The 10609-nt window shown below is 50.0% G+C and overlaps 1 protein-coding gene across 1 annotated transcript; it reads right to left on the bottom strand.

Moving 5' to 3' along the window:
- Positions 1-1730: 1730 nt before the first annotated feature.
- Positions 1731-7653, bottom strand: Cyb5r1 (cytochrome b5 reductase 1). Its single transcript, XM_006982465.4, has 9 exons — positions 7496-7653; positions 7113-7262; positions 6896-6968; positions 6308-6414; positions 5786-5915; positions 5043-5126; positions 3638-3723; positions 2869-2968; positions 1731-2536 (listed from the first exon to the last, which is right to left on the bottom strand). The coding sequence occupies exons 1-9, from the start codon at positions 7508-7510 to the stop codon at positions 2364-2366; spliced, it is 918 nt and encodes a 305-aa protein (XP_006982527.1). The 5' UTR covers positions 7511-7653; the 3' UTR covers positions 1731-2363.
- Between the last annotated feature and the right edge of the window lie 2956 nt (positions 7654-10609).

Here is a 10609-nt window from a genome sequence, read left to right as displayed (position 1 = left end):
TTTGTTCTGGTTAAAAGCATGGTCTCTGGGTTCACGTAGACCCCGTGTCCTTCCCTGGCCAGCCTTCTCTTTCACTCTTCTGGCTCTTGCACTCGGATCCTTCTGTGGAGTGCCTTTCCCTCACCGTCTTCCAAAAGATCCAAGCAGTTTACAATGCTCAGTTCTAGGTTTGGCTTTGGCTGCAGATAATCCTAAACTCAGCTTCAGGCTCTGCCAGCTACTCACCAGCTGCATTTCCTTCAGCAAATCCTTAATCTTCAACTCACAGGATTATTGTAAGGATTATATTGTGCAATGCAGTCAGAATTCTTAGCATGGTACCTGGTACATGTCTGTTAACAAGACATAAATTCTTCCTCCTCTGACTCTTTCTCAACTCCTTCTTATTAGGGCCCTACACCTCTGCAGTAGTGTTGATCACCATGTGCTGAGATGATTTGCTACTTGTCTATCTTAGACTTGGAGGAGTTTGGGGAAGAAAAATCTACCACCAGCTCTTCTTGGTCACAGCTGTAACCTCAGAGTACATTGCTCGCTCACATGATGGGTCCTTAATAAATGTTTGCACTCATTTCTGCACAAAAGGACTAGTAAGCTTCCATACAGGAAACTGTCTTTGCTGGGCTGCTTTGCTGAGTTCAACAATCCTCCCAAGAATTTCCTTTCCAAAGGTGAGGTGGCTCACAGAGCAGTGGGACACACATACTGGTTAATCAAGATATATTAGATGGAATAACACCAACAGAATTTACTGAAAAATCTATTCTATTGCCACTAGTGTGTGTGTGTGTGTGTGTGTGTGTGTGTGTGTGTGTGTGTGTGTGTGTGAATTCTGAAGGTCTCGTAAGTCTTCTGTCAGGAGCCCCAGAGGCAGACACCCAGTTCCATGCAGGAAAACATATTGAGAGGCTGGAGAGGTGGCTCAGCAGTTAAGAGCACTGGCTGCTCTTCCAGAGGACCAGGGTTCAATCCCCAGCACCCACATGCACAGCTCTCAAATGTCTGTAACTCCAGTTCCCTGGGATCTGATGCTATCTTCTGGCATTCTTGGGTGCTGCATGCATGTGGTGCATAGACATGCATACAGGCAAAACGCCCACACATATAAAATAAAATGGAAAGAAACAAAGTTGACCTTCCCACTGAATCCAAAGCATTGTTTTCTCCTAACGAGACTAAGAAAGAGGCCAAAGTGCTGACTTAGTCCTGTCCTGGGAGCAGTGAGTAGACTGAATCTTGAATTCTCAAGCATAGAAGGCTATTTAGGACTGATGGGGCTGGGAGAGGCCAACTCTGTCCAGTCACCAAATCTGTTCAGAGCTGGTGATGTCAGGTTACTTTTTAAAGGGACAGATGTCCCTTCCAAATGGAAAGGCAATCCTTTGTTTTGTATGCTGGGTACCCTGAAGGGTAAATAGCGTGAAGGCAGGCCCACAGAAAGGGGGGAAGACTGGCCAAATTAAGGGACCACTGGGTGGGCTATCCATACTCTAAAAGCCCCCTCTCGCCGTGTTTTCTTCCCTCCACCCCTAAAGGCTCCAGGGAGGACTTGGGCTGTGGCTCTGCCGGGCAGCAGCAGGAATGAGCCCCGAGTCTGGTGGCGGCTCACATTTCAGCACATGGCACAACTCCTCAGCAGCCCTTTAAAACACCCAGGAGATGCTGTGCTGGGAGCCCTTCCCTTCCGGTGTCCTCAGGCATCAGGAGACAAAGACCCCAGACACAATGACTCCTTGAGATCATCAAGGCCTCAGCTCCATTTATTTGAACAGCCAGAGACTTCTTGTACAAGCAGCAGTCTTACATTGTGGGTACACATTTCGTGCTAACCTGGGCAGGGGCTGAGAGACACACATGCAAATACATAGACTCCTTTCTCTGAGGTTTAGAATCCTGGGAAATAATTCCTTTCCTTCAGTTTCCGTAGGACTATATCTATAAGTCCCATTCAACCCATACTCACATAAGTAGTAGGTGAAATGCTGAATATTGAGCACAATGCACATTTCCCATTCCTCTCGTCATAGACACAAAGAAGGTGAGCCCATGATGTTCTCAGGAACTAGCCAGCCTTATGACAAATGGATATACTCCCTTCGTTTTGACCCTACAGAAGAGACTGCTCCTTGTGAGCTTCATCTGGACCTTTTATCACACGGAGATTAGAGTGAGGGAGGCTTCCAGGGAGTGACTCCACCTGACTTGCCTCTACCACAGCTAGAGGAGTGTCATTTCTGCAAGCATCCAGGTTCCAGGATGAGACGCCAAAGGCTGGCGCTCTTAGCCCAGGCACCAGGCCTCATGGTGGTCCAGAACTGATGAGGGACAAATGCACACATGGGACCAGGGAGGCTTCGAGACGCTCAGTAGGTGAATCGCATCTTTTGTGAATAGCCCAGCTTGTCCAGGTTAGGATGGCAGGCCAGCTGTACCATAGGCGGCGGCCCACAGAGCAGCAGCAGCACATCATCCGCTGGAGCGGGCAGGTGCTCCTGGATCATGTCGGCAGTCACAAAGCCCTTGCTGTAGGTCCAACCTGGAGTACAGGAAGGGAACACATGCTTCTGATCCATGTCAGCAAGAGAAGGTGATGTTTCCAGGACAGACCACTGGGAAGACCCGGGGGGGGGGGGGGCTCCTGAGAAGGTCTCAGGTTGGAGCGGCCACTATAGCCACATCCCCGCCACCCACCTGAAAAACAGGAGCCTCAAGGAGAGGGATCAGGAGATCACTTTGTCTGTGCACACAGGATTTAGGATTCTGGCAGTGTCGGGAGGGTCTGCTTTACTGAAACCAGAACTCCCAGAGGGGCAAGGTCTTGATTTAGATAATGAGGGACTATCTGGATGTTCAGAAATGACAAGATACCTTCTGGAGGATGGTCCAGAGTGAACCAGAGCTTAAACCGGTTAGGATGTTGGGCCTGCAGTTCCTCTAGGTCCTCCCTTAGGATGATGTCTTTTTCAGTCTGAAATGCAAATGGGGAAGCAGAGTCTTAGAAACCTCCGGCCACATCAGGAAAGGCCTTTGCTCTGACAACCTTCCAGCCGAGAAGGAAAGGGAAAGGGAAAGCATTGCTCAGGTTCTAGGAAGAGTCAAGACCTGGCAGTGCTTGTGGTGCTAAGGGTCAGGAAGTGGCCTCCATTCACACATTACAAAGGAGTATTTGACCCAGAAGGCCCAGGTTCCCATGCTCAGCAGGAGACACCTCCATCTTCTCATGTTTCCCCTGGGAGGAAGGGAAGAAATTTGGCTTAATATTAGGTCTCCTTTCCTTCTTTTCTTTCTTTCTTTTTTCCCCCAGTATTTATTTATTTTTATTTTATGAGTATTTTGCCGGCATGTATGTAAGTGCATTGCATGGGTGCCCATTGCCCCTGGAACTCAGGAGGGAGTGTCAGACCCTGTAGAACTGGAGAGAGAGAAGGTCATAAGCTGCCATGAGGGAACTAGAAGCCAAATCTGCGTCTTCTTCTTGCCGGTTCCCCTCTTTCCTTCTTACGGTGATTGAGAACCCTGTATTCCCAGAGGGGCTTCTGGACAGACACTGCAATAGGCATGGGTCAGTTCTCTGTCTCAGTCCTGTCTATTCACACAGCCAACTTGAAAGTGCTGGGACTGAGAAAAGCAAACCAACCTGGTTGGCAAAGAGCAGAAAGCACTGAGTTGGATCTTCGGGAACCTTCAGGATGGCCCGGACCAGCTGCAACATTGGGGTGATTCCTGCACGAAGATACCGCATAGTGAGATGTGTTCTTCCCGCTCTGCCCCGGCTCCTTCGCTGGCCAGCTCCGCCATCTCAAAGCTTATTATTCATACTCCCTGTGTTTCCCCTGTTGTATCCAGTCCTCGGCCTCCACTTCCATGTTCACCAGGCCCTACATTTCTGGGCCTTAATATTCACCTAAGAACACAGTGTAGAAGCCCTTTGAAGGACTCAATCTATGACACTTGCTCTGAAAGTCTCTTGGAGGTAGGAACACAGACATTATAGATTAGGCCGGATACAGTAGCACATGTCTTTAATTCCCAGCACTCTGTCATATCTCTGTGAGGACAGAGAGTGTTCTGGGCCAACCAGAGCTACATAACAAGATCCTGCCTCAAAAAAAAAAAAAAAAAAAAAAAAAAGTCATAGATCACAGACCACTACCATCCTTTCTGTTTCAATGATAAGAGTCCTGGAAAGCTGCTTATAGAGGGTAAGAACATGTTCTTTGGAATTGGGCAGAGTCAGATTCAAATCCTGGCTGTGGCCGTTACTAACTAAATAACCCTGTGGTAGCTGGGCAGTGGTGGTGTGCACGTCTTTAATCCCAGCACTTGGGAGGCAGAAGCCAGCCTGGTCTACAGAATGAGTTCCAGGACAGCCAGGGCTACACAGTGAAACCCTGTCTCTAAAAACCAAAAAACCCAAACCAACTAAACAACAACAACAACAAAAAAAAAACCCTGTGGAAACCTAAGTTCTAGGAAATCTCCATTTCCTCATTTGCGTATGAGGAAGGCTCACGGTTACCTGCTTACAGAGTAGTGGGTATGTAATAGATGTGGTACTGTAGTAGTCTTTTTTGTGTGATATAGAGGATTGAATCTAGGACACCCAACATGCTAGGCAAGTGCTCCTCTACCACCGTGCTCACTAAAGTGGCCAGGCTGGGCTAGAACTCTGTTTTTATGTATGTAGCCTAGGCTGATTCTAAACGTTCTGATCCTCTTAATTCAAACCCCAAGTAGCTGCAATTACAGGCCTGTTACCACCAGGCCTGGCTTTTTCCTCCTCAACTATTCATACCTGTTTCTCTCGAAGTCATTAAATCCACTCAGTTTGTGGAGAACCCTCCCGCTTTATTGCTCTCATTCTGTGAAAAATTATTTTTGTTTCTACTTGCTTATGATTTCAGCTACTGGGGAAGTCTAGGCAGTGATGGGGGTCCCTTGATTAATGGCTTGTCCTCTATTACAGAACTTGAGATCATGTAGGAATCTGCATAGCAAAACCCAGCAATGATAAGCAAAAGTATCCTTCCAGCGATACAGACCTGTCCCACCAGCAATCATTCCCAATTTCTTCGCCACTCGCAGTTCCGGTGGAGATTTTTTGTTGGGCTGAATGTTAAAATTCCCTGAGAAGTCAAGTGAAGGGTTAGAGTCAGTTCAGACAGGGACTAAGTAAACAAACGCAGAATTGAAAACATGCCCTAGGCTGTTTTAGCAGCTGCTCTGAAATCTGATCCTGGGACTTGGGGTGTGTGGGGGGAGGTTTGAGTTAAACCTGCCCTGACAATTACATGGGAAGGACAGAGGGGCTGGGCTGTCTGCCTCCCATCAGTTCTCAGAGTAGGGGCACAGAAGCCACACCCCAAAGAAACCCAGTGGCCCCACACTGCCTGCAAGGTTCAGAGCCAAGCGAGGGCAAGAGAAGATGTGTGGAGCAAAGACCCTCCGGCAGAGCACTGTTCCCTGGTGAAGGTGGTAGACATGGTGCCAGGGTGAATTTCGTTTCCCTGGTGGTCCGGAGAATCACCAGGGGGATGGTACAGCACCCAGCTGTTCCCTTGGGAAGGGCTAAAAGCTTTCTCTCTAGGTTCTTAGCCAGAGGGAAGTGAAAGGAGAAGCACAGGTTTGGTGATCTTCACAGCTGGCCGCCATGGCTGATGAACAAGGTGAAACCTGCCTTTCAGTGCCATAGGTGCTTTAGGGACACAGCGCGGGCACAAACAGACTGTACCGGGGACTGCAGGGACAGAAGTGAGACGGCGGGAAGGAAGAGGCAGATAATCACCTTTCCCAGCATAACTGAGCAACCCACTTGGCCCTCGGAACTCCACCACATCCCCAATCTTCAGGCTGTCCAGGTACTGAGACATCTTCCCTCCTTCAGGAAATTTGGGGTGCACGCCTTTCAGATAAACCTGATGATGCAGAGAGGAGGAAAATGTGTATGAATGTGTGTGTGTATGCACACGTGTAGTGTGTGCGTGCGCGCGCGCATGCCTGCCACAGCAAGGGTGGAGAGTTCGGAGAACAACCTCAGATGTTGATCTGTGTCTTTCATCTTGTTTCAGGCAGGATCTTTCTTGTTCTTGAAAGGCTAGTGGGTCCCTAAACTCCGAGTTCATGGTACTTCTCAGGCACCCAGCTCCCATCTCCCAGCAGAGGCACGCTGGGATTTCAGATGCATGGGCTACTGTGTCCAGCTTGTGCATAAATGTTGGGGAATACAAACTCAGGCTTGTGTGGCAAGGGCTTTACCCAGAGAGTGGGCCAATTTCCCAGCCCTGTGGTCTCTTTTCTCTACACTTACCTTGATGACAAGATCCACATAGCCTTGGTCTTCATCACTGGTGACAGGAGTGTAAGGCCTGATGACTAGACTTCCATCAATTCGGGCAGAGAGGTAGACATGCTTGCCTGGAACCATGGGGAGAGTTACATAAGCTGCTGTGGATGTGCTGTGTCCCCGTCACCTTTCAAAAATACCCAAATCTGAGAGAAAAGGATATTTTGCTTCCTGATGTGGGTCCAAGGGACTGTCCCTCGGGGAGGACCCCTCAGCAGTAGCTCCTGCCTCCTCCCACCTGAGAAACTCCCTCCGCTACTGCCCGGAACTTAGCGGCGGCAGGTGAGCAGAGGGTTCGCACAGTGGGAAGAAATTCGTGTTTGCTGGGGTGGGAGGGGGGTTATAACGAGTCCTACGGGAAAGCGGGAGGGCTGCTGGAGGTCAGAGATGTCTAGGGGCACAGACGCCACACCCTAAAGGAGTGGTCCCTCACAGGCTGAAGGATTCCAAGCCAAGCGAGGAAAGGGGAATGGTGTGTACAGGGAAAAATAGCTAAGCGGTGACTCGCCCTGGTAGGATGCCAAGGAGAGAAGCCCACTCCCTTTTCCTTACCCACAGGCAGTCCCAGAATGTGGTGGGCGGTGGGCAGGGCAAAGCGGAACCTCCTGGTGTTGTGGCTCACAGTCTAGAGGATGGATGACAAGATGTTTCATCAAGCAGGTCTGGTCTGCCAAGTCCCTTGGAGCAATCCAACCACCAAAGATGCTATCCCTCCAAGTAGGGGAACTTCGGTCCCCTCTCTACCCTACCCACCTTCTCCACAACTTACCGTCTTGTCTAGCAATCGCAGCAGGTACTTCTCATCCGGGTCCTGGAGAGTGACCTTCGGCCGGCGGGATCTTCGAACCAGATAGGTACCCACAGCCAGTCCGAACAGAGTCAGCAGCCCCACCCCCAGAGAGGCTAGCAGGACCGGGCTCTACGGGTAGAGGAGGAGCCAGGGGGTAGGTGGGGGACCAGGGATGAAGATCCCGAGCTCCAGCGAGAGAGAATGCCAAAGCCACAGAAGTGAGCGGAGTAGCGTCCCCAACCCGCAGCTGGTGCAGCGGGACCCCGGCATCCAGGGCTGGGCTGCCCAGCCCCGTGGAGCCGACTGCCCAGAACCAGCTGAGGCGGGGACCCCGGGCTCAGGGCACCGAACAAGGGTCTTACCGGTTGGATTCCCATGACCTAGGGCTGCGTCCCGCTCCAGTGGGGCTGACAGATCCCATAATGCGCCGCGGGGCGGGCCCGGGGGCGGAGCTCTCCAGGGCGTGGTCTATGGGGGAGGGCCCGTGTGGCCCGCCTCTTCCCTACGGATTGGGTGGTCCAAGGATGCGCTTAGCTAGGCGGTCCCAACCAACCCACTTTTTTCTAACTTTCTGGTCTCCTCCACCACTTACAGTACCCCCAAAGGGAAGGGATGACAGTTCTGTCTGACATGGAGCCAGGCTAATTCGAGTGATAAGAAATCTTCTGGCCGGTTTGAAAATCTCATGGAAAGTGGAGTGTTGAGCCAGAGACAAGCTTAAAGTAGAACAGGAAGTCATCAGATGGCAATTCTTGGTTTTTTCCCAGCCGGTTGCCTTGCCAGACAATTGTACTGTTTGGCTGATGTTTCAGGAAGGGTGGCAGGGCAGCTTCGTTTCCTAGTCCTTCAAACAGAACAACTGATTCTGCTCACGACATCAGTTCATCAGATTCAGTCGAGAGGGGCTGGGAAGATGGCTTCGTAGTTAAAGAGTTCATCACTCTTGTGCAGGACCCTGGGTGGGTTCCCAGCACCCATATACTAGACCGTCTGTCATCCTAACTCTAGGGGTTCTGGTGTCCTCTTCTGGCATCCTCGGGCACGGCACACACGGTGGACACACATACAAACATACATACATGGAGGCAAAACACTCATACCCAAAACAAAAATAAAACAAACGTATTTTAAAAATCAAGGGCTTCCTTTTGGTTCAAGTCAAGCTTCCCACAGGTCCTCACCAAGACAGGTAATACCACACGAGAATTATGCCTCTAGCCCCTGGTGGCCCTGCGGCCTTGGGCAACTTACTCCATTCCTCTGCATTTCTTCATCAGTAGGCGATATTGTTTGTAATCTTTGGGTATGTGGTTCATAAGGTTATTCTGAGGTGCGGTGAGATGTGCTTGTCTTTAGTGTCGTGTCTGTCAGAGGGCAAAATGTTAACTGGATAGCATCACTGCTGTAAGTCAGAAGACAGCCCCAAGGCTCCACGAGGGTTTAAGGACTCAGCTCTGCTGACATCGTGAACATGGAACAGGACTTAGAAATGGACACCAGAAGCCGCTGGGGCTGCACATTTGCCAAGATGAACATGCTTTCACACACACACGTTTCCCAAAGAGAGTGACACTTGCTGTTTGAGTGATGGATGAGGGGCCCATACATGACACTCCCAACATCAGAAATGAACACCTTCAGGGCACTGGGGACAATGAGGTCTTGGTTTCCAGTCAACTCTGAGTGATCCAAGAAAAGTTCTGTTTTCTTTTTCTGGGCTCGCTGAGAATGTCACTGGAGCCCCCCGACGTCCCCGCCTTGCTGACCACCATTGACCTTTTCACGGCCTGGTTCTGTCTGTAGAGGTTCCTCCCAGGTCCTCCTCCTCTTCCTGGGTGGGATGGGGCATCGGGGATACAGGACAAGAGGAGAGGGTACTTCCAGTCAGAGGGGCACACAGTGAGGACCACCGGATCAGGCGTGTGAGACTGGCTCATCCTGCATACTCTGTGTTCCCACCTGTCACGTCACGTAGGCAGGAAAACAGGCCTTCCAGGTAAGTGGGCCGTAACCACAAAGGGCTGACAAGACCATGCCTGACCTCCATGTCTTTCAGGAGTAGCAGCCTGACTAGTATCCCATTTTAACCATCCTGTAGACCCCACAGGTCATTCCAGTCATCCCATAGGTCACATATTCACCAGGCTCATTACTCTAATGGTGGAACATCACTCCCCTTCTCCGCCTCCTCCGAAGGAGCCTTGAAAAAGAGACCTTGTTTTGTGTGGAAGGGGGAAGTGAAGCTTTCCTTCAATATCCCCCCCCCACCCCAACATCATTATATTGGCTTAAACAGTGATTTGAATCAGCACCTCATGGACCCCTTCTCCCTGAAAACCCTAAAAATAATAAATAGTTGGGTGCCGGGCAGTGGTGGCACATGCCCAGCAGTAGGGAGGCAGAGGCAGAGTCAGGAGGATCGCTGTGAGTTCCGAGACCAGCCTGGTCTACATAGAGATCCATGTGCCTCCGCTTCCCGAGTGCTGGGCTTAAAGTGTTCACCACTGTACCCAACTTCTACCGTATTTTTTGAGACAAGGGCAGTCAATGGACCTGGAACTCTTTGGTTGCCTGTGCCTACCAGCTGCACAGTTAGCCCCAGGAGCCTCTCATCTCCACTTCCTAGAGCTGGGACTGTAGGTACACACTACCACATCCATTCCCCCCCCTCCTGGGCACTGGTGAAAAACACAAGTTCTCACAACTGCCTGGCAAGCACTTGACTCACTGGGCAACTTGATTTGCTCAGCCCTTCCAGTACCATTTTTAAGCAAACCATGTTTCATATAATTTGCCCTTAAATATTTTAGCGAATACCTTGAAAAGATATGGCACTAAAATAATTGCAAATGGTTATGCATTAACCTTTCAATGTATTATTGTATGAATTTTAGAGCATGTATAGATTTGTGTAATCACCACAATCAAGATATAGGTTAATTTTACCACCTCCGAAGCTCTTTTGTGCTTTCTTACTTTACAGTCTCAATCCTTTGTTTTTCAGACAAAAATAGGTCCCTTGTATAGCAAAGCACATCTAACCAGTTCTCACCACCTCCACTGCTATTGCTCTGACCGAGGGAGGCACCTCCATATTTTCTGCGGATTCCTGCAGTTGCATCCTAACTAATCTCATTTCCACCTCCATCCTCTTCCAATTACTTTAATTGTAATCAATGTATTGATTTAATTAAATTCACTTTTTTTTCTTAGGGGGGTATCTCACAATGTAGCCTTGGCTGACCTGAAATTCACTATGTAGACCAGGCTGGCCTTGAACCCACAGGTATCCGCCTGCTTCTTCCTCGAGTGCTGGGGCTGGCTTCCATCTATTACTTTAGCACATTGTGCCGCTCCCCTGATAGAAAACCTCCACGGCTCCTCTGGAACACCCTCACATGTCTGTCTAACATCTCTGCTCCCTCTTCAGTGTGCCAGCTCCTGGGGGGAACAGTCTCTGTTTACTGAGGCATCCT

This window comes from Peromyscus maniculatus, chromosome 11 (genome assembly GCF_049852395.1).
Source record: "Peromyscus maniculatus bairdii isolate BWxNUB_F1_BW_parent chromosome 11, HU_Pman_BW_mat_3.1, whole genome shotgun sequence".
Taxonomy (NCBI): Eukaryota; Metazoa; Chordata; class Mammalia; order Rodentia; family Cricetidae; genus Peromyscus; species Peromyscus maniculatus.
This window is presented reverse-complemented; position numbering and strand designations above follow the sequence as displayed.